At 44.1% G+C, this 24,044-nt stretch overlaps 1 protein-coding gene across 1 annotated transcript in view; it reads right to left on the bottom strand.

The window, feature by feature from the left end:
- Positions 1 to 1,598: 1,598 nt before the first annotated feature.
- SEC14L1 (SEC14 like lipid binding 1) overlaps positions 1,599 to 24,044 on the bottom strand; it is a 40,575-nt gene continuing 18,129 nt past the window's right edge. The window contains 15 exon segments of the mRNA XM_056506030.1: positions 1,599 to 4,204; positions 4,721 to 4,899; positions 5,876 to 6,055; positions 6,057 to 6,128; positions 6,606 to 6,740; positions 8,327 to 8,461; positions 8,815 to 8,986; positions 10,476 to 10,546; positions 11,315 to 11,403; positions 14,418 to 14,607; positions 15,330 to 15,439; positions 16,068 to 16,302; positions 16,539 to 16,667; positions 18,674 to 18,805; positions 18,894 to 19,043. Coding sequence (XP_056362005.1) covers positions 4,099 to 4,204; positions 4,721 to 4,899; positions 5,876 to 6,055; positions 6,057 to 6,128; positions 6,606 to 6,740; positions 8,327 to 8,461; positions 8,815 to 8,986; positions 10,476 to 10,546; positions 11,315 to 11,403; positions 14,418 to 14,607; positions 15,330 to 15,439; positions 16,068 to 16,302; positions 16,539 to 16,667; positions 18,674 to 18,805; positions 18,894 to 19,043 — 2,085 coding nt within the window. The 3' untranslated portion in view covers positions 1,599 to 4,098.

The following is a 24,044-nucleotide window of genomic DNA, read 5'->3' as shown; positions in this document are numbered from 1 at the left end:
GCTGGGGTCACAGCAAGTCCCCAGCCCCACCTGAGGGATGTTGGGATCCAGGACTCACCTCAGGCTGCTCATCCTGGGTCACCCCACAGCACAAGGGAAGGCTCCAGCAGCACCAAGAAAAGCTTGAGATTGACTGATTGATTTACTTACTTATTTGTGGCTTTGTTAGGCCAGGAGGAGGGTTGGGGGAGGCCCAGCTCTGTCTCTCTTAGCCCTGGTTCCCCTCCTGTGTCCAAATCCGGGGTCCCTTCCCTGCTCCCCCCGACCTGTGGCTGCCAGGGGACCACAGGACCCAGGCTGATGGCACAAAGTGGGAGGAGTTCAGCAGTGGTCCCAGGGAAGGGAATAAAACAAATTGCAAAATCCTGATCTTTTATTTCTCAGCCTCTGAACCCTTATACTAGCATGAGTTAGCAAAATGAAATAAGTACTTTCCTACCCTTCCAAGAAAACCCAGGAAATGGCAATTTTTATTTTTTTAGAGCCTGAATAACAGAGCTAGCCCCTGCTGAGTTTGGAAAGCCACCCAAACCTAATGCTTCCCCTGAGGATTTCTCCCTGTCCTGCTGCCTGTCTTCCCATTTTAACTTGCCTGCCTACCCTGAGCACAAACCAGCCCACCCTGAGAAGGGATGGAGAGCAAAGAGCCCTGGCTGCTCCTGCAGGGCCTGGGTGCTGCTCCTGCCCCAGGGGCCAGACTGGGGAATGGCAGCTCAGGATCTTTCCCCAGGGATTGACAGGCAAGGCAAGGCTGCAAATGGAGACACCTGAAGAACAGAGAGCCCTCAGCTTGGTGGGGAGGCAGGGGATGTGGTGGGGAAAAAAAAAACCCAGCTGGAATTTCTTCCAGGAATTTTGCTTTATCTCATAAAAGTCCACATTAAAAACAAACAAACAAACAAACCAACAAACAAACCCAAAGAAGCCCAAAGCTCACACTTCAGACTGACACCTCTCCAGAGGAGCTGTTTGATGCTGCCCTGGCACATCCAGCACTGCCCAGCTCAAGCAGGGGCTGAGGCTCAGGTTCATTTAATTGCCATTTCAGAGGGGCACTGCCACAGAGGCAGCTCCCCCACGTCTCCAGGCACACCCAGCAAAGCCATCTCCTTGCACACCTCAAGGACTGCTGCACTCAGCAAGGTCCTGAGCAGCAGAGAGCTGGTCCACCATGTGCTGGCACAGAAATACTGACCACATGCTAAAGCTTGAAGTAGGTCATGCAGCCATCTGGTCCTGCTGACAAACCTCCACCACCATGGCTGAAGATTGTCATTGAGAGAAACTTCACAGCTTGGATTAAATTTGAAAGAGCAACCATAGACACGTTGTAGCCTCTGCTCCAGCTCCAGCAGTTAGAGAACCCACAGTTAGATGTTTATTGGCTCTTGTTTTAAAAATAGCTGAAGCTTAGTCTACTTCTACTAATTAAAAACCATCATTTCCTGAGTGTGACTGTCTGGGCCTCCTGCCTGAGGTGTCAGTGTTGGGGGCAGCCAAGGAGCCCCTCCCTCCCCCAGCACTGGCAGACCTGAATCAAGCACATAAAATAACCTGGAAGCTTTGCAGCAGATGAATGAAATAAAGAGACTGCCCCCTTTTTTTTTTTTTTTTCCAAACAGTTCACATTTATTGATAACAATAAAAAAATCTTTTAAAGACTATCTGTATTTTATTACCAAGAATGAGGTATTATGTATACAAAACATTTACAGAATTTGATATGCAGTTCATGAGGAGGGACAGGGAAGTGAAGGACACTGATAATAGGAAGGGTGCCAACAGAAGAGTCACTGGCTGAGAGAAGGAAGAGCAGTATCACACAAAGAAAGACCAGGGTATGGGAAATTAATTAATTAGACTGCAGTGATCAAGTCATATTGCCACAGCACTTGGCTTATAGGAAGATTAACTATTGTTTTTCTGGAATTTTATCTCCCTGGCTGTTTGTGCTGTTATGTGCTTTGAGCTCTAAAATATGTGTTAAGATCAACAGCAGGAAAATCCCAAAGTGCCACTTTTGAGCCAGCTCAAGTGAAAACCAAAAATATAGATCTTCAGACCTGAAAAGGGACTGCAACCCAAAAAGGCCTACAAAGCCAGACACCTGGACAGATGTGGAGTGTTGAATGGAGCAGATTCTTTACAGTTGTCAGCAAAATTGCCATCAGAGAGAGAGAGAGAAAGGGACCACCTTCAGCCCTTACAGCCTGGTGAAAGGGAAGAAATGCCATGAGTGTCAGCAGGTGAACCTCACTGTGCTCCAGCTGCACTCTGTGCTGGGAATCCTGGTTCCTGGGTCAGGAATCTGGGCAGAGCTCCTGGGAGCAGCCCAGAGCCACAGCCTGTGCAGGCTGACACTGCTGGGAGCTGTGTGACACCAGAGCAGTGACCTGTGTCCCTGTGGCAGCCTAAGTAACAGCCTAACCTCCACCTTCAGCTTCTGAGTCCTGTAAAACCTCCAGATCAGTTTGGTTCAGTTCAAGGAGGGTGGTCTCTGAGCATCTCTGTTACTAAAATACCTGTCAGCTCCGCCATGTGCCACAGCCAGGACAGGGCTGCAGCAGAGCTGCTGTCAGGGGTCTGTCACCTGCCTCTCCAGAGCTCTGCAGGCATAAAAAAGCTTCACAGTGACTTCAGAAGCAGCTTTCCTCAGGCAGGGGATCCAGAATCTCTAGTGAGTTCTGCTTTCCAAGTGCATCACTAAGCTCCTCCACCACTTACCCAAGCCAGACCCTACCCCACTTCCCAGCAGTCAGCAACAGAAGCTCTTGTGCCTGCATGGACATTTTAGCTCTACCAAGGGCAAGGAAAGATCAAGAAGGGTCTAATTGTGCAAATCCTGCTGCATTTCAGACCAAAATCTTCTCTGCCCCACTGCCAGGTGTGGTCTATTTGTCTGACAGTTCAGTCCTTGGAGCCTTTTGCTGTGCACAGAGAGAGAGCTCGAGAAGGAAAGCACCTGAACAGAGTTCAGCAAGGGTGAAACGAGGGCCTGGCCAACAGGGACAGAATCCCAAATGGCAGATCACCTCTGGCAGTGGCAGTAGTGAAAATCCTTAGAGGATCTTCTCCTGTATCACTCAGGGAAGATCCCTGTGCTCCCAGCCCACACAAAGCTGATTAGAACTGAGGTGCTCTATTTCTGCCAGGCACAGGGAAGGACAGGAGCCCCAGGGAGGGAGAAGTGCTCAGGAAGGATGGAAGCCACCACTCCTTCAGACTGGCTTAAGCAGCAAGCTGAAGCTCTGCATAAATTCCTGACAAGAAGAGAATCTTTTGCTTGGAATGCACTAAGGAAGCAGAGTGAAGCTCCAGCACAGAGTGGGGACAAAAGCTCTGAGCAGCTCTGAATGAGCCCAGTGTGGCACAGTGACAGAGAGCCTGCTCTCTGCCTCTCTCTCCACAGTGCTCCACACACAAATCCAAGGAAAGAACAAATTGCTTTAACCCAGCAAGACCCAGAGCTCAAATTCCCCAGAAATGTGCTCGTACAAAAGGGAAATTCAGTGTTACAGCCTGGCCACAGCTCTGTGGGCATGCTTTGAAAAAAATGGACTCACAAAGTCAAGTATCCAGCAACTGCTGTCCTTTGTCTTGGACATCATTAGTGGCAACAAGAGAACAGTTTGCAGCACTGGAAGATCACAGGGGATTTCTCAGGATGGCAAGGAATGTCCTGACAGGAGACTTGCAGTTGATCTCTAATGCACTATGGAGCATTTTTGGTAGGGTTTTTCTTTTTTGCTTTTCAACATCTACACAGTTAAAAAAACAATCATTCTTAACTGATGCACTGGTTGTTTTTCCTTTTCAGTAAGAGCCCTTTTGTTCAGAGTTAGGATTTGTGCAAGCACACTTGCAAAAATACTTATGGCTGAGTTAGGAAAAAGGGTTAAAGTTAAGAGACAAGCTGTTGGATCTAACAAAGACCAAAACCACTAAGTGTAAAATTCAAACAGCTACTTTACTATCTATAAAAGGCTTTTTGGGGTAGGGTTTTTTGCACAATTGCCAGTTGAATATGCTGTATTGCAGTCAGCTGCCATGGGCGAGGGTCCAGCCATCACATCCATTTGCTTTTCAGCTGTTGTTGCACTACCTGGAAATCATGGAGCTGGAATGGGACTGGCTAGAGGAGGTGGTGGCAGCACTGAGCTGGGAAAATCCACTGTGGCTTGATTCAAGGCTGGTCATAGATCCCCTGCAGAAAAAAAAACCAACCAAAAAAAAAACCAGTTTTAAGCTTCAGAACACACAAAGACTTTGATTCCTGCAGTGTACCTATACTGTAATTTGCACACTGAATAAAAAGCAAGTAACAGCTTTGGTGCAGATACTCAAAAGCTTTTCTGTCTCACACATAAAGTAATGAGGACACTGCACCCCTTTCAAAAACCAGATGCTGTTCAAAGAGACAGAGATTTAATTTCAGTCAAGTTTATCCACTGGTAGAAAATGAAATTCAACAACTGGAATTTGAATTGCACTCCCTTCTACAGGACAGCCCAGCAAGCCCAACAAGCTCTCAAAGCAGAGCCAAGTGACCAGTGATATAACCACCAGACAACTAATTAATCCCTTTTATACATTAGTTGCCCTCAGTGCAACTTTTTAAGGCCCTCACAATTTATTCAAGGATTTAAGTGAAGTTGCCATTGACTTGATCATCCAAAAAAATCAGAAAGGTTTGACACTGGCTGCCTTTGGCCAGACATACCTGAAATCTTCAGATCCTATCACTTCTGTGTAGTACATCACTTTACATTTGTGAGAGGACACCTGTAGAGATGCCAGCACATCATCCACACGAGGCAGGTTGGTTGTAGCACAGGCAGGCATGCTGTGGAATTTCCACTGTAAAATGTAGAAGCCAGGCCACCTGGTCACGTGAGAGCCCTGCAAGCAGAAACAACAAAAAGCAAAAATTAATTTGGTTAACAGAGATTTGTAGGCTTGACATTTATTTTTCAAGCTTAGAGGAAGTGCCTACATGCCCAGGATTTTTGCCCAATGCCAGTATTTCAGCTCCTCAGCCAAATGGCAGTGCTGGGAGATTCTCCCCACACAACATCCTTATCAAATCTGAGATGGAACACCAGCAGTTCCTCCAGCTTTTCCACAGTGTCGAGGGGTTAGGATTTAATATGCTGAAAGGACAAGTTCTGCTTTAAAACAATATTCATTTTTCCATTTATTTTCATTCACAGCTGTCCTTTGAGACCATGATAAGAGCAGTCAAGGCTTCTGCCTCACAGTTCAAGAGGCCACTGCCCATATTTTCTTTTAATACTTCCATCTTGGTGACTAAAGGAGCTGTTTGACTCATTTCAAGTCAACAGGAACAGCAGTGGCAGTGTGTGACTATAAACATGCTGCATGTTATAACAAACTTGAAATTAAAGGACAGGTGGTAAATGGCATTAAAAAAACCTTCAGGAGCTTTGGCCACCAGCAGCTCTTACACTGCCCATTAGAGGGCAAAAACACAGAAGCTCAGACTTGATTTCCAGCCTTCTCTTATTACTGAGGGCAGGCACTGTGGTATTCCTCAAACACAGAATATTTGCTGCAGTAAATAACTGTCAGAATAACAGCACAAAGCATGCTTTTTTACTTTCTGGGTGTGCATTTTAGGTGGCCTCCCCACGTTCCTTGCTGATCCATCTCAGACTAGTGGACTGATGCAACTTTCCCTCCCAGCAGATCCCACATAAATCCCACTCTGCTCCCTGCAGCACCCAGGAACAGCAGCTGAAGTGCTGGCCAAAAGCAGCAGCCAGCCCAGCAGTGAGTCACCACTCAGTGTCAGTGCTGTGAGCAAGAACAGGCAGCCTGGGCTCCATCTGCCCCCACAGGGCTCTGGCTGCCTCACCTGCACACTCTCCCCTTCTTTGCAGATCAGGGGAGACTCCACCATGCTGTAGTCACGCCCCAGCTGCCAGACTTTGTCTATCAACTGGACATTGTTCCCACCAGGAGATGTAATACTGTGAGCTCCCAGAGAGTCCTTTTTGGGAGGCTGTGGGGCTCTCTTGGAATGGAAGATGTTAAAAAACAATGTCGCCCTTGCACACGTCAAAATCCCATGTGATCACTGACGAGGCGTCCACGATCTGGATGAGAACCTGAGACAGGAAAGACACATTAGACAACAGCAATTTGCTCAGTAAAAGCAAACTCCTACAGAAAAAAAAGGACAAAGAACAGAGCTTTTATTGTTGCTGGGCTTAGTTTCTACTATTAAAAAGGCTTTTTAATAGTCAAAAAAATGCATTGCAGATTCAAATTCTATCCTGATGGTGTCTATATATCAACACAAATTTTCATAAGCTTTCAAGCAATTTTTGAGAATTTTGCTTGCTTTGCTTAGAATGATATGGCTTTGAATAGAATGAAAATCAGTGATATTCTCTAAATGGCAACAAAATAACAGGAGGAAAAATCACAAACTTCAGCTACTAAAGCATCACTGTGCACCAGCTCCAGAAGGTGGAAGCATAGGAACTAAATAAACAACCAATAAACCATTTCCAGGTCAAGAGACCAAGTTCAGAGCAGAGGGCTGAGATGAAAATGAGAGCAAAGGGCAGCTGGAGCTGTACCTCATGTGGAGCTCCTTTGAAGACACTTGCAGACTGGTAGATTGTTTCAGTCCAAAGCTTGATGTCTTCATTTTCCAACTCTTCTGCTGTCCGGTAGAGGGACTTGGGAACCAGCCCACCCTCTGGTACTTCACACTAAAACCAAAGAAACATTAAAAATTATCTAATGATCTCCTGTGACCATCCCATCATGCTCTCTGCCTTCCAGCTTCAGAAACAGACATTCAGCAATACTCTGGAGAAGGGAACTGTCTGACAGTAATTTTATAGCTTGCACATGATACATATGAAATTCTTTTCACAATGATCTGGTGAAGTGTTTGCAGAACTGCACACCAGGGGAACAGATCCTGTACACACCCAACAGCCAGCACCCCAGAAAGGGACTGTGCAAAGGCTGTGATTGTCATTTACACCACCTTCCTCTGAAGAAAGATGGGAGGCACTTCAGAATCCTGAGGGAAGTGACAATAGTGACTAAGTCTGAAAAACACAGCTACAGACACCTGAAAGAATGGGGGTAGAAAATTTAAGGATGGATAGTGGGGAGATACAGAAAGTTTCCAAGCAGGTAAAAGGACACTGCAGCCAGGAAAGCCAACAGTTTTGAAGTTACAGCTGTCTGACAGCTCAGTACTAGAAGTGATTGCACAACTTCCCTAAGCAAACTTCTGTTTTAAGAAGCCTGTAGCAATGAAGTTTACAACAGGTTCCACAGAAGTGTCTGGGGAAGTAGAAGTGTTTGGTAACTGAATTACAATAGAGAATTGAAAAGATATCAGAGAAGTAATTTTTGTTCAAATACCCAGAAGAAAACTGCCACTGCCTGTAACTGGCAGGAAGTATTGTAGCAATTTGCTTTCTGGTAACACTCACTTTTGCTTATTTAAGCAGTGGATTTTGCCAGCTCTAAGCTCCAAATTAGATAAAACTGAAAGCTACTGCTGCAACAAAAACCAGCCCACTGGAGATAAACACATGCTCTACTCCAACACATTGAACTGCACTTCATTATTATTTGAGACTCCATTGGAACTGACACAGAGGAACTTTCAAGAATGGTACATAAATTAATCTAGAGAGTGTACAGGGACTGAAAACACACCCAGCCTGTGCTGTCAAAAGCATTACAGGTGAAACAAACCTTGCACTATCAGTGAGATGTTAAAGTGCCAGATCCAACTGACACCCAAGGTCCAGGCAGGAAACAGCTATCAAGGCATGGGACAAGGGACTGAGAAATGGCAGTACCCTGCAGTAAAAGCACTTTTCTGGTTTGCTGGGGGTAACTGCACATTCTGTGTGGGAAGACTGGGCTGTTTGCTGAGCCCCCTTAGCAGATGTGCCACGTGTTCCTTGGGCTCCTCATGGGATCAGTTTTTAGGTGACACAGACTCTCTGGATCAGCTGATAGTGACAGCTCTTGTTCAGAGCTCTGCTACCATGTTTGCCTGAACCTTCCAGGGAACAGACTATGGCTTGTAGTTGTGCTTGGCTGTTTTGATAAGGTTTTTGATACTCACCCAGCAGCACCATTGTACTGGTCTTTTTAAAGTGGATCCAGAAAACAGCACTGAGCCTGGAACCCTACACCATAGCCCCAACCTCCAAACTACACCAGGAATCACTCTGTGCCTGCAGACTACTTTGTTAGGAGGAGAGGAAAAATAACAATTGAAAAAACCAAATAATTTGCTATATGGAATATTTTATATTCTTACCATGCACTCTCCACCGAGGAAATCAGGGATAATTTCTTTATCAATGTAATCCAGCAGTCCCCCAGGACCCTGGTAGTCATTTCCAGCATAAATAAGGAATTTCTTTCTAGTGTTGTCATCTATGAATGGACTAACCTACAAAGAAAGAAAAGCAGAACAGATCAGGCCCTCACATTTTTCTCAAGTCAGTTTACACTGTTTTCAAGTCAATTTTGAAGGAATCAGTTTTGATCACACTGAGTGTTACATCCTAGTTATGCAAAGTCCACACCACAAAGAAGCCAAATTAATCAACTGTGTAACAAGTGGTGTTTTTCAATCTACTCCAGGAATCCTACACAAAGGACTTATATTAAATATAGCATATATTATATATATAATATTATAAAATGTTTCCAAATGGCAACATTTGCTGCACATACAGCCTGATCTCTGAAGTGCTTTAACAAACTGAGAGGACTGAGGGACACCTTGGATGACACACATACCAGTGTCCAGAGAACTGGGAATACTCGAGGTGCCCTTAGGATAAGCAGACGACCCAAGGTCTCAGGGTAATTAGCTTCAACCACCTCGATGATCCTCAGCAAGGCCTTGACACCAGGTCTCCATAAATGCCTCATGTTCAAGCCTTCCAGATCTACTAGACAGGTCCAAGAGCTGAATTTGAGAGAGACAAAAAGAAAAATCTCAGTAATATCAAAATTCTCCTTGTTTATGCAAGTGCCCAACACACTGAAATGTGGGGATCCTCTGCTTGTTTTGGCTTCTTCTCTGTTTCACCTCTTTTCTTTGTGCTGCCTGTAGACACTGGAGTTAAAGGGATGTGCAGTGATCACTCTGCACACTTCCCCACAGATATTTTAGATTCCAGATAAAAGTTCAGTTCATATGAAGCCAAAAAAAAAAAAACATCCTGTCAACAGCCAGCCCAAACATTAAACCATTGCTTTTACTGGGAGATCAATTAAGTGGCCATGCTGCTGCTCTGAAGCAATTTAACATTCACACTGCAGATTTTCTACTAGCACAGAGCACAGTGGTGCCAATACACATCAAAGCTAATTCTGTTGTCAGATCTCAGGGAAGGAAGCTTTTTCTATAGGAAGAGATATGTTCTTAATACTAACAACTGAGCTGCAGCATGTGTTTCAGTTTCTTTCCAAGTTCAGGTCTTGCCCTGGGCAGGAATTCAAGATTTACAGCTGTGCTGCACCAGCCAGCAGCCATTACATTATGCATAAGGCCTCTATGAAACACCAAACCCTTCTTTGTTTCACTTTAAATGTTTAATATGCAGCCCTTTAGGATTATGGCTCCAAATGAAGATCCAGCAGGCAGCACCATTCAGCTGTTAAGCACACAAGACCCCTCCCATGGATTTGACCTCCCTGAGAGCTGGGGCAGCAAGGTCTGTCCCAGGGAAAGGATAAGCAGGCACACCCCACATCCCTGGACCTCACAGATTACAGGAAGGAGGCAGAAACTGGACAGAGTCCAAGAAACATGGCATCTTATCAGGGCGGGTTCTGCCTTCATTCCACCTCCTTAAATCCATTTTGCAGTTACCACTTTCACAAGTGACCCCTGCAATGACTTAAAGATGGGCTAGCAAACCACTTTTGACTGAATTTCACATGAAGTCATGCCAGAACCTGGAGAAGTACATCCCAGGTTTCACAGGAGCCTCATGACCTCGCCTTGGATCAACAGCTGAGTAGCCACACATCATAAATGGAGAATGCAAACCAGAACTGAGAGTAATGAGCCTTGGAGTGGACTATGGATGAACAAGTGACATGGAAGCCACACCTTAAACTACTGGAAATGTTACTCATGATACTATCATGGCACCAATGCCCAGTGCCTATATAATTTCCCCCCATCCAGACAGATTTGGGAGCAGGCTGCACTGCTCTGCAGATATCCAGCAGCAGAAGGCAGCAAAAGAGAAACAGCCCCAACAGAACCATTATGAGCACAAGAGCAAGGCTGCTGAGGCAGGTGCTGTGTGTCCCTCAGGCTTCCTTAATTAACTGTGTGATTGTACCTGCATGTGAGACACAGCCCACCCTCTGCTTGTTCCACTGCCTGACATTCCTCCCACACACCCCATGAAAGCAGCTCATTCCCACAGAGCAGACTTTACCTTATTGGCCTGCCAAATACTTTTGTATTCTCCTCACATCGTCTCAGCCCCTCTTCATTTATTGAAAGAACCTGCACAAGAAAGAGTGGGGATTAGAAAAGACAGTCTCAAACTCAGTAGGTGGGATAAAGAAAATATGTTTATATTCAAAGACTAATTAAAACTACAAGATCAAACCAGCAGAAACTTTTCCCCCGTCAAAGAATGAACTAGAAATCACTACAATTACCCTTAATTACTCAGAAATTAAAGCCCCTTTAGAAATCACAGAAAGTAACCTTGAAACAGAACTAGGGCAAGCAAACAAAAGCTATTTTCTGCTTGGAAATGCCATTAGGAGAGAAAAATAAAATCTAGTTTCTGTTCTTAATAGTCACTATGGCTACTCCTGTCATTACTAGGAGTCACAAAAAGTTAGTGCAAAGCTGGAATTCTGCCAGCTTTCTGCTTGGAAGCTGAGCAGATCCACAGTAACAGTCTGAGTGATGCCTTTAGAGAAGGCAGAACTACAGGCAAGCACTCCTTCTTTAAAAATGTATGATTCTTCTCCTTGGAGTACATGTGTGACAAAATCCTGAGTGTGGCATTTTCTCTTCTGTACAAGAGCAGAGACTGGAGTGTGAAGCCCTGCACAAGTGCAGAAGGATCTGTGCAAATGCCAATCAATAACCACGGGAGCTGCCAGAACTCCCCCTTTCCATCAGCCTGCAGAACCAGGAACAGCTGCCAGGAGCTGTCAGTTATTCCAAGCACAAAGTGCTGTCCAGAGAGCCCAGCAGAGAGCTGGGGTGCAGGGGCAGAGGGGTCTCCCCAGGAAAAGCTGCTGTTAGAACACTCACGTAGCGCAGCAGGGCCTCCTCCCCCAGCGCTCGCACCAGCCCCTTGGTGTCCATCTGGCCCAGCCTCAGCACGTACAGCGGCCGCCCGTCTGCACAGAGCAAACACAGCAAGACACTCTGAGAGCTGCTTCCAAAGGATTCCAGTGCAAACACACCATTACAGCTAAACCTCCTCTGCAAGAGGAAGAATCAAGAGCAGACTGCAACATAAACATCGTTGGGTGCAGCCACGCCAACAGATTATCTGTAAATGAGCTGCAAAATGGAGATATCCTGATTCAGAAATAGCTCCCTGACCTTCATGGAAAGTTCAAAGGACTTTGAGCACATCAGTACACTCCAGACAAAGTATACACAATTAATGACACAGACTATTCTTAGCTCCCAGGACAGCTCAGGTACACCAATGAACTGAAGCTTTTCCTGTAACTGCAGAGCTGCAAGGAAGGCTGTGAGGCTTTTATCACATGTGATGCAACAGTGCTCTGGAGAGTTTACAGCAACCTTTCTGGAAAAACAGCCATCCTGACATGTGGGAATTAATGAAACCAAGTGTTAACCCAGAGCCTGCCCTCTGCAGAGTCTGCTGGGGGGAGCCACACTCCAGCTCTGCCACTGCACGCTGTGCAGAACTGGCACACAGCCCTGCTTATGCAGGTTAAGCCTGGTGGGAACAGACTCTGCTCCAGAGATCAGCTTCAGCTGGACCCTCTGCATCAGAGCCCTGCTTTTCCACAGTCAGCCTCACACTGGGGCAGCCTGACTCTGGCAGGATACTCAGGCATTAACGTGAATTACTGTGTTGGCTGAAATTGAGAATCAAAGTTTGCATTTCTGGCTCTTAGTTGTACAAAACAGCTCCCAGCCTCCTCCTAAAGCTGTGATGCAATTGTTAAGCTTTGTTTCATCTATTCTAACACACAGGCTAAACAATCACCAGCTTATAAAAGTGAATATGTTAGCATGCAATATAAAAAAGAAGCTTTCTACATTAAAATCTCCCTCAAGTCTTGTTGTCTGTGCAGCCTCACTCCCCTCCAACAGCTGTAAGAGAAGTTATCAAATTGTCATTAAGTACTTTGGGACACAAGGAGAGAAACTGCAAAAAACACACTATTAATAAAACCAACAAACAACCAAAACTGCAGAAGCAAGGCAAGTTATTTATTTGGCAAAGACACTGCCCCCATAGAAGTTCACAGTATTTAATGTTTTATCAGGTGGACTAAAAGAAAATGTTATTTTAGCATCAGCACATGGTTATCTTGGAATGTACTGCTTAGCTTTGAGACACTAAACAAAAACTGCTATTAAGCTTCATAGCAGGTTTCCCTCCCAGACACAGATGCCTCCAAACCCAAACTAACAGCTCAGTAACCCTGGTCCATCCAAATGACACATGAAGGAGAGTCTCAGCTGACAGTGCTTTGTTATCACTGCACAATTTATATTCCATTAGAGCTTTGTGGTTTTAAAAAGACATTAGATTGAAGCAACTGCTGTCAAAATAAAAGCCATTCAGATGTATAGAAATCTGTGGTAATTGCAAGCCAAAATAATAACTTCTTTTCTTAAGCACTGATATTCATTGTAGACAACGTGCTTCATTATCACTGCTGCCTTTGCTGTAGCACTAAAAGCCACACAGCATCCAGTCAGCTTAAGTTTGGCACATTTAGCATATGTAGGAGGAAAGGAGCAATACTAGAAAAGAGGATTTAAAAAAAGAACCTACCATTGTAAAGTTTTAAATTATAGAGAACTGCTCAGTTCTGAAATAGTGTTTCCATTATTGACAAAGCCATGCTTTACTTGTGGGCATGCTGCAGGAGAGATCAAATGAAATGCAGGGGAAGGGAGGGGGCATGAAGTTCACCACAAGACTGCAGAACTTCTCAGAACAACATTAAACAAGCCTTTGATGCATTCTGCACCTTTCTGCTCACTGGCAGGACCCAGTTGTGTGCTATTGACACAGGAAGTCTTTGCAAAGGACAGACAAGGAACAGGCTGAAAGGGAGAACTTATTAACAGGTCTTTTTCCCTACAATCTTTACAAGCACATTCTCATTTTCCATTTTCCCAGTTTGAGGTCTGCCAAACCCAGAGCAGCAGGGAAGAGCCATTCAAGCCCTGTGATTAAACTTCTGCTTCGCCCTCCCTGTCTCCTGGCCAGTACTGCTGACAGCATCCTGCCCTGTTTCATATGCTGCTTGAAAAAGGAAGAGCTGAGCAGAAACAATGGTGCCTGGTGGGAAAAGACTCAATCAGAGCACAGATCGCTCACAGTAAGAGATCATTTCCTTATCTAAAGAGCCCAGCTTGCCTCAAGCCACAAATTCCAACATGTTTCATTTCTATGTATGTATTAGCAACCAGATCAGTGCAGGATAAAGCAGAGGGACAGGGGAGTGTGTCAGCCTGTGGCTCACAGTACAAAGGGAATTCAGCCAAAGCTGTTCTCTTCTTAAACAAACCTGCTCTATTTGATGTTTTTGCAACATTCCACTTCTCATCATTAAGCTGATTGTAATGCCAAATAAATATTCATTTATGCCATCAGCAGATTTATGCAACATCAGAAATAAATTGATTACAAAGATATACTTATTTACAAACACCTTTTAATCACTGAAAGAGCACACTCAGCATTTGCCTTACACCCTTCTAAGCACCTCAGAGCACTATGGAAGTGCAATTAATCACTTTTTTTAAGCTCCTGGCAAAGCAGATTTAAGTATGTCAGTATTAGTCAGAAAGACTCTGATCCAGGACTCTGCCTCCAGCAGCTAAGGCTGGCAAAGACACTGGAACAGGCTGCCCAGAGAAGCTGTGGATGCCCCTGGAAATGTTCAAGGCCAGGTTGGACAGGACTCTGAGCAACCTGGTCTAATGGAAGGTGTCCCTGCCCATGGCAGGGAGATGGAAAAAGATTATTTTAATTTCCCTTTCAATCCAAAACATCCTAGCAATTTAAGTGTCTTCAGTACATAACAACTGAGAAGTTCTAACCAGCCACCTCTAGCTAACAGAGGGACAACCATCACCTTTGATCCAAAAGGTAAAATGGCTGTCCAACACATATTTTGTACTGAAACCATACCTTTGTCATGGTGATGCCAGCCTCCTGCATAGTAATCCTGGAGCACTTGGGGAGGATTCCAGGTGTCCAGAATATAATCCACCTGGTGCTGCTTCCTCCACGTCAGGGACTGGCAAAGGATCTCTCTCGCTTTGTCGATGTTGAAGTCCCGGGCACGCAGGAATCTTAAAATGTGTTCATCCTTTGGGATCTATTAACAAAACCAAACCCAATTTTGTATTCAAGGTTTGGAACAAGAACAGAAAGCCAAAGAATAGAAGCTGATAAATGGTGCCCTGCACCAATGCAATGTGTAACACTGGGAGTTATTCAAGAAAATCAGCCTTTGTTCGAAACAAAACCATGAGCCCCGTCAGGCACTGCAGCTACCTTCAAAAGGAATATAAAAACTTCATAACTCTAATGTAATCATTTCCACCTGTATGACCATACCAAGCCAGTCCAATTTAAATAAATCAGGACAGAACACAGACTGTGCTTTATTGTTAAGTTAGAGGAAGCTGAGAACACATGCAAATCACAAGGCACTGGAAAAGCCCCACCCTTGCTATCAGTGCTCCACTGCTACCAGTGTTTCACTATTTAAGACTATGATGTTTGGCCAAAACAAACAAATGTAAAAACAAGGCCACTGTAGAAACCAGGAAGACTTATAAAACTGATAAAACTGATAGTATTCCCCTGTGGCAGTTTAACTGACAGTCTGAGAAGCTTTCACACTAATTATTGAAGCACCTCAGCTGCAAAGTCAGCTGGACAGTCACAATGAACTCCTCTTATTGCCACTGCTTAAATTTAGGATCATGGAGGGCCACTTGCCAGAAAGAGTCAGCCCCAGGGGGTGTGGCAGGACATTTCCTCAGGCCCTGCTGTGTGTCACACACCCTGAGCAGGGGACACCCCAGAACTCACTTTGCCTTTGTGCGTTTCCTGGAGCCACTGCCGCAGGCGGATCAGGCAGCTCTCCTGCATCGGGGTCAGGTCCCCCAGGTACCTCTTGATGTAGTCTGCATCCAGCTTATCTAAAAAAGAGATCACAGGTGATCAGAGTGCTCCTGATCTGATCTAGCCAAGCACCAAGTGATCTGATTTGCTGCTGTCTCAAAGTGGCTGCTGTGCTCAGTGCAGTCAGAACTGAATGAAGTTCCTTTGAATCAATAAAAGATGAGCAAGGCAACAGTCATCTTCATGAAGAAGATCAAATTCTTCTGCAGCTAAAGAAGGAGCAGAAGCAGACATTTATAAAAGCATTTTGCCAGTATCTCAGATTCATCAATCCACAGCACCACTGGGCTTGCTGCTTCTAGAAATAGAGAAGCCTTGATCTCCCAAGATCTTTCCCAAATTCCCAGAAGACTGTGTCTAGGGAAGTTTCAGCTATTTCCTCCCCATCCTTCCTATAGTTACACCCATCCCTGAATTTCAGGGTGAGAGCAGACACTTGCAACCTAATGAACAGCAAAGAGGTTTTCTGCTCAGACCTGATCTCCACTCACAAGCTCAGCCCGTAACAGCTGCCTGAGCTCTGCCATGTGTCACTGTAACACTGCACATCACCAACTCAGGAGCCAAGGTGGAGCTCCTCAGGTGCCCAGTGCTGAGAGCCTCTCCATACAAAGCTCCCCAGTACAAGCCATCAGACCCCCATACCATCGGGTGTTCCCGCTGTGGGCTCCGAGGGGCTGCTGGAGGTGTTGAGGATCTCCTTGTTGCTCGAGCCCTCCTTGGTGGCAGACTCTGGGATGTTAATGGCAGGTGACACTGGTCTCCTTGGGTGGGATGTGCTGCTCTCTGATTTACATGTAACAGGAGGAGTCCAGCGAGGTACAAAAGTTATTCCTTCTTCCTCCAGCTGCTTCAGGTAGTACTCTATTATTTCTTTTCCCTTCAAAAAAGAAAATTTACTTCAGCTACTGAAAAAACCCACACATTTAGAGACAGAAAAGCTAAGGCTGAAAATTAAATTATTAGAAGATCTGAACAGCCCTACACAGACACACTGCCCCAGGCCTTTAGCAAAGCAGCCCAGCTTTCTGAGCAGAGCAGCCTGTTACTTAGCAGCAGCCTCATTGTCTTTTGGTAACTTGGAGCCAGGCACATCCTTCCCAACTGCAGGCTCACCTTTTTAATATTGCTGGTGTATTGCTTCATGGCAATCTTTTCCACTGTGCTTTCAAAACCAAAAAAAGATTTGATATCCAGACTTGCTGACTGTTCAAAACAGGTCCAATCTTCATTGTCAGGATGAACCTGCAAGTCAAAAGATCATACAGCTCAGTTATCCATTTGGGTTTTTGTTCTCCCTCAAGTATTTGAAATGTTTCTTGTTTTACAGGTTCACATAGTCAAAAACATTCAAGTGGAATTTGCAGTGTCTTGCTTCACTTGCTTCTCAGCTGGGAAGAGGCAACGAAAAAAGACAAAAAGCTGAGAAGCCCTTCCATGGTCCCACAGACCTCTCCTTTTTTTGTCTTAACAAGAAAGGGAAGGGTGGAGAAACACAAGTGCAGCAGCCAAGAGCCAGAGGACATTCTTACACTGCCTCAATCTCGATAAGGGCTGGGACTGCAAGGTGTGTGTGGAACAGGGTAAAAGCCTCCACAGGGAACTCTGCTGTGACTGATAGCCCAGGGCCAGCTGAGCCAGGCTAGCCCTGCAGCAAGGGCAGGGCCAGCATTCCAATGTGTTTCCAAGAGCAGCCAAAACACTGCTCCCTCACTGACCTAGGAGGTACCTCAGAATTCTGTAGAATTAGAACTGTTTTAGTTTGTTCTCCCTTAATAATGCCACAGGCAGAAGAGCACACTCCTCACTCAGCTGACAAATTCCCTCTTAGCTTATCTCTTGCTTTCCTGACACGATCCTGAAACAGACTTTTAGTTGGACTCTATCTTAAAGGGCTTTTCCAACCTAAACAATTCTGCAATTGATGCTGATACTGTTACAAAAAGCCGTTTTTTAAACTCTCTTCAACTACCATAGATTTGTTCAAGCAATTTCTAGGTCAGGCTCTGAATTTGTCATTATAAAAACATCACAAAAGGCTGGATTTCTGAGCACGCAACTGGCCTGATGCCTTAGGGTTCCCCTCCCCCTCAAAACATGCTAAATTTGGCTAAGAACAGGATCAACACTTTATAAGGAGAAAACTACAGAAAAAAAACCCCTTTTCCCTTCATTTTCTGTTTCTGCACTAGAGAATGGGAGGTACAAGAATAGCTTGTACAGCCTCAGTAAGTCACATAATAACAGCATTTAAGAATCTTCCTGTATTTGCATAAACTCAATTATAAGTTAACTTTAATAAAAATGAACTCTTAGAAACAATTTATTCTTCCATTAGAAACCTGGTTTTGTATTTACCTAATTTCTTCACCGAATAGAGCAAATGAGCATAGAGAAATGCTGTGTTTTGTACATATTTACCACTTGCACTTTTCTGTACAGCACTCCCCCTGTTTAAACAGAGCTTTATATAAAAACTGCAGGTAAGTGGAAGTGTATTCTTTAATTTACCCTGGAAGTTACAGTAGAAATAATTATTAAAATATCAGATAATAGTGTCCATTGGGTTTGGCACCTGGTGATCTTCTAACCACAGGTTAAACACAACAGAAAATGTTATAACCTAAAAAGAGTCCTGCAACCCAGATAAATCAGTCACATTTGTTAGCTCTGATCTGACCTTTAACATCAATTTGAAGTTCTACTGCTACAGTATGTGCTGTAAGAGCCCATGAGGATGGGCTGAGCCATACACAAATAAACCATGGCCAAAGCAGAGCAGCAGACCTGCCACCAGACTCCTCTGCATCAACATTTGCACTAAAGACCAAGAACAATGAAAAAAGATAGGTTAAAACATAGCTGACTCAGTGAACTTCTGTCTGAGCTGAGCAGAAGGCAAATCAGCTGAACTTTCCTCTGGCAGTTCTGTCAGGGTGTCATCAGCCTCACCAAGGCCCACACTGCTGCTACAAAGCACAGATTTGCCTAAACAGAGCTGTCAAACACAGCAAATTATGTTGTGTTCTGCTCTCTGAGAAGATGCTCAAACAAGAGGGTGCCAAATGTGTCTCAGTTCTTGAGGCAAGTATGTTACATTTAACACTAACAATTATCACTCGGGGCAGCGTGCTGTTTATTTTCTTCTTGCAAGGCAAAAGCCAGGAACAACCCAAGCTCTGACTGAGTCCTGAGACCTGAGCACTGCCTTGGCTCCCTGTGCAGCCCCACCAAGGCCTGTTGTTACTCACTGTGTAGGAGCAGTGCTCATTAATGATGACTCTGTTAGAGAAGGTTTCATTGTAGGCTTCTATGTGCAGAGTCCTTTCTCGCCTGTTCAGAGAGTTCTTCTGGACAAAGTAGACATAGTCCACTCCTGCAATCTGGGGAAGAGGCACAGATCCTGGTAAGGTACAGTATTCAGGTGAAGGGATATCCAGAAGTACCAAGCAGGCACTTAAAGCTCATCACCTTTTTCAGCAGCCGTGGGGCATCGATGTCCAGCTTGCAGCGCCGCTCGATCACGTGGACGGCCCCATCCTCGCTCTTGTACTCGCTCACAGTGTCACTGGCCACGAACATGGGGATCAGAGGGCACGTAGGAAACCTCCTTTCATATGCCTGTCACCATGGAAAGAGAACAAACAACCATCGCCATTCATTCCTGAGGGTGTGCACAGTTCCTTCACTGCCATCACCAACATTTGGAGGCTCAATGCCCTTCAGAGTTTCCCTGGAATGGGCTGAGCCTTCCTGAATCCACATTACAGCTGAAGGAGTCCCAGTGCATTCCAAATAATCCATTTATTAATATGTTCCTTGCCAGTAAGGCAGTTTTTAAACCACACAAAAATAACCCGTTTCTCCCCTCCCTCTGAAAAGGAAGTTATTCATTCTGTACCATGACAACCCCCTTGATAACAGGAAAATCAGACCCTCCAGTTCTAAAATACCACAAAACAAAACAATTATGTCTTGGATTAAAAAAACCCACTTACTAATTACCGGTGTTTCACCAAGCTGTCTAGAGGGATTTCATACAGCTCCCCAAGGTCTAATAACAACATTTCAAAAGCTATTTCTTAAGCTAATAGAGCTCTCAAGCTCCCTGGGCACATAGTGTTCCTAATGATTTCACTGCAGTTTATCAGTTCCCAGTTTTGTCCAACAGTCAGTCTAATACAATGAGCTCATTTCACACTTCTGAAAACGTAGAACTTCTTGCAATAATGCAGAGCCAGCAACAGCTTTGATTTTGGTTTAAGTACACAGTCACATAAATAACTTCATCTCTTAAACACTTGGCACACAGAGAAGATGGTATTAAATCAGACAAAGGATAGTTAAGAATTTGGAATCAGTAAAACAAGTAAGAGGGTGTCATCCCAATAGTAAACTTGTTGGATTTTGATTTTAAAACCACTGTGGTTGGAGAATACAAGACATTTTTTTTCATAGTTGCTAATCTATCTCTGCTTCTCTATGGCCCTTTTTTTTTTTTTTTTCCCTCATGGTGTAGCACTGAAGGAACTAAATCTTTAACCTGCTTTCCAAATTGTGAATTCCTTCATTTTTTGCTGCTATCAATATCTCATTTGCTTTGGATTTTGCAAGTTGTCCCAATTCAGAAGAAAACTTAAAGTAAATCTGAGAGAACATCGTGAAACAACTCTTAAAAAGAGGTAAAATAACCACTCTGTCCTTTCAGATTATTTCAACTACTCTGAAAACAGCTGGGCTGCAGCACCAAGAGGGAGAGGGTGGGGAACAAAACAAGCAGCAGCTGCACAAAGTATGCAATGGTGGGGCTGGAATAGAAAAGGTCTCTTAATTCTCCCTTTAGAACAATTAAAATACTTCAGTTTATTACCAGTGCTCAAACCTAGTTTGAAGGCAGTGTTACTATGGTGATAGTGGTGTAAGGCACTAAAACAGTGTCAGCTCTTTTCCCCTTGTGCATATTTTTAAACCATTTTTGCAGCATGACTGTCCCGAGTTCATAAAGCTCCTCTGTAAGGCAGAAGTGCAGCCACAGAAGGGGTCACACACAGTCCCTGCTCCAGAGCTCATCTGGGCACAGCTGGATGGGCTGGGCTGAAGAACAGCAATAACTGCTGGGCTCAGAGCTGTGTGCACAATGACAGAGCATTAGTGTTGTAACACAATAGTCAGCACTGGGGGAGAGAACCTTTCACAGCTCTGAGACAAAGGGAGGATGGCTCCTATTGACAAGGAATAAGGAGTTTCTTTTGCCCTACTGGTATGGCAAAGAAGTTCTATTTCTTTACAAGGCTCTTGCTCTGGACAGAAGGCTGTACATTGTAGTTAGGACTATCTCAGACCTCTCCCTGAAAAAGCCTCAGCATTCTTTCAAAATTAATCTCTATTTTAACTGCAATAACTGTAGTTAAACGTTGTTAAAAGTTAGAAAAAGAAAATGTCTAGAAGAAGCAGAATTTAGAAGTATTTCTGATTTTCAGATTGCTTCACTTAATACTTCTGTTTTAAGGACCTTATGCTATGATTATTTTATAGACCAGAGAGCATGAGCAGTAGGTATCTAACATTTTTTTCACTTTTTTCAAAGTCTTTTTTACATTTGGATGACAAGTTTTTCCCATCTGAACAGCCCCCTTTATGCCAAAGCCTTTGCAAGTCTCCTTCATTGCTCATACTGATGCTTTTCTCATCTTAGTCCTCCACACACTTCATGTTTGCCCTGTGAACATTTGCAATTCAGAGCATTACCTGCTCCTGAGTGTTTGCTGAACTGTGAACAAAAAAATACCCAAGAAAAATGTGTTGTTTTAAATGGCAAGACTGAATTGAATGTGTTCAGCTTGGAAGAGAATGAAATAATTATCTACCAAAAGCTGGCAAGCTGAATCTTCACAGCAAAGCACTCGAGAGTCTCCAAGAGATTAAGAGAGACTCAGGATTCTTTCTCCCTAAAGAACATACACACAAAAACTGTTCACAGTCAATTTTACTGGGTTCTTAAATCAGGCTGGTTTTATTTCTTTATGTCCCACTGCCAGTATACCCTTGTAATGCACCATTTCTCAGCATAGCCCAGTTTGAATAAAGGTGATTAGTGCAAACTATGGCCACACCAAAATATTCAATCTGATTCAAGCACAGCTGTGTCTTTTCCAAGGGACAAACTTCTCTCTTTCACAGTGCAGAGTGGGCAGGAAAAAGCTCCTAAAGGCTACAGGACACTGACAGATCTTGCACCACAACAAAACCTGTAATTTATGGTAAACCACAGCAAGAGCCATGTGAGGCAGAGCAGCACATGCATGGCCAAAACTGGAGCTATTCAAGGAGCATGATAAGATTAAAGAAAGATCAAATGCTGTTTTTATTTTCCAGGAGAACTGAAGGGATTTTGCTGTGTTATTGAAGTGTTTTGAACCAGAAATTTTGTCTCAAATCCAGTTTTGTAGACAGCAAAATAACTGAGCTATATTATGCAGTACTTCTCCAGCAGGCTGATAAAGCAGAGTTTATTATAAAATGTTGCCCCTTCCTGGTATGACAGCATTGTGGTCAAACCTGGACAGATAGGTCTCTCTTCACAAATAAAATCAGATATTCCACACCTTGGTGTCAGAGTTCCAATTTCACTGTACAGATACAATCAAAGACAGTTAGTTCCTCAAAAGAGAAGCAGCTGCAGAAAATCCTGAAGGGCTCAGTGCAGGGGTGGAATGCTGCTGCTGCAGCACTAAATGGACCCAAGAATGGCGTTTCAAGGACATGACACTGTTGCTGTTTCCCCTGTCACATTTAACACACAGGGCGTGTGGAGACCGACACGGAGCACAAGTCAGAAGCACAGATGTGCTCATCCTGAAAGCTCTGCAGCTGCTGCTGGGCTTGACATGAAATCACAACAGCTCTGTGCCTGAGACACCTGTGTACAGATCTTTCAAAATGTGATTTTGAGCCTGCAATTCTGCAGTTCCTCAATAATGTACTTTTACATTTCCCACCAGCCTCTGGAACATTTGTGTACTCTGATCCATTAGAAGCTGCACTGTGCATCAAGAAAAACACAGTCTGGTGAAGCAGCTTGAACTGCAAATTTAACTTTCTTAATGCATGTTAACAGCAAGAGCACTGACAAGCATAGTTTCAACCAAAATAGCACTGTAATAAAGCTTCTTTTCCAACTGCTTCCCTTAGCAACTCATGCTCAGAGTAGAGTCAAAATAACAGGATTTATTCCACTTTTATCCTTGCTAGTATTTCAGCTGTGTATGAAGATATGAAAGCAATTCAGAAGTCTGACTATTTTAAACCCATTGCAGTCATTTTTCATAACCAAGGGAATTGTACTTTGCTGCTGCATCCCTTAGATTTTAGAATTCTAGTTATCAGGAATAACAAGTTCCTTTCAAAATACCACCTTTAAAACAGCACTAAGGTATGACCCCCAGCCCAGTTTTCAAAGATATCTGGCTTTTTTCTTCTCAAATCATGCCTAGGGCTAATAAAATACCTTGACAATAAGCATGTGTTCAGTCCTCAGTAGGGAGAGTCAGTCATTCATGCAAATAAATTACTCATCTTCTCTGGCCAGATTAATATATTCCCAGTCTCCTGCCTTCAAGGACAGGGATTATTTAGTATTTCCATTAAATGACTCAAAACTAATTTCTACACTTAAAAGAGAAAAAAATACACCAAGCAATCTTATGCTGTGCTGTTGTAGTAGATGAATCCTCCAAACAGAAATTCTATCCCAGAGAAATGCAGAAGAATTTCAATTACCATTGAAAAATGAAACATATTGAGTGCTTTAACAGCTTAATGGCATGAATCAAGCTGTTAAGATGTTTTATTTCTTTTTGATGTTTTCTTCTGAAATTGCTGGCAGAGCAGCATTCCAAGAGCAGCACCACATTCTCCAAGGGCACCTCAAGAGAAGCCACAAACAGATTCATCCTGGCAGTCCAATCTCATCTGCAGCACTCAGTGCTAACTTTAATTTCTGCCTGCAGTGCCTGACCATGTGTGGGTACCAAAGTTCACTGTGCTCTCCTATCCACTTCCAGTGTGTGGGATTTCTGAATTATTCATAAGCACAAGAAACAAGAAGGGTCACTCAAGCAGGATGCTGCCCTGGTTCCACAGGCTGCATTCCAGCAGCCTGATCATTCCAGCAGAGCACTGTATCTTATCCTTTCCTCCCTGTGCATTAGAGCCCTGCAGATCAATAGGAAAAGCAGTGACTCATGGCAGGGCAACCAAGAGGTTTCAAATTCTTGGCAGCTGAACTTGGAAAGAAACAATTTGGGATGAACTCTCACAGATCAGCAAATAACTTTTCCTGCCCTGTATTCTGCTGTTCAGAGCTCTCTACCACTCCCTTTGCAATCCATACATATGTATAAAAATCATGCCACTTGTTCAAAGCAGTATAAAAATCGTGAGACTGGAACAAAGCAGTGTGATCTCAGTGCCAGTGTCTCTGAGGGATTCAGCTCACACGGGAGTGAGCTCGGGGGCGTGCACACAAGAGAGCAGATGGTTACAGAGGATACACCTCAAAAAGCTCCAGAAATAGGTTTTTTGTAAGGTAACACTCCCAGGCACTGGGAATTGGGAACGTGA

This window comes from Oenanthe melanoleuca, chromosome 18 (assembly GCF_029582105.1).
Source record: "Oenanthe melanoleuca isolate GR-GAL-2019-014 chromosome 18, OMel1.0, whole genome shotgun sequence".
In the NCBI taxonomy this organism is placed as follows: Eukaryota; Metazoa; Chordata; class Aves; order Passeriformes; family Muscicapidae; genus Oenanthe; species Oenanthe melanoleuca.
The sequence above is the reverse complement of the archived record's forward strand: the minus strand, read 5'-3'. Positions and strand labels throughout refer to the sequence as shown.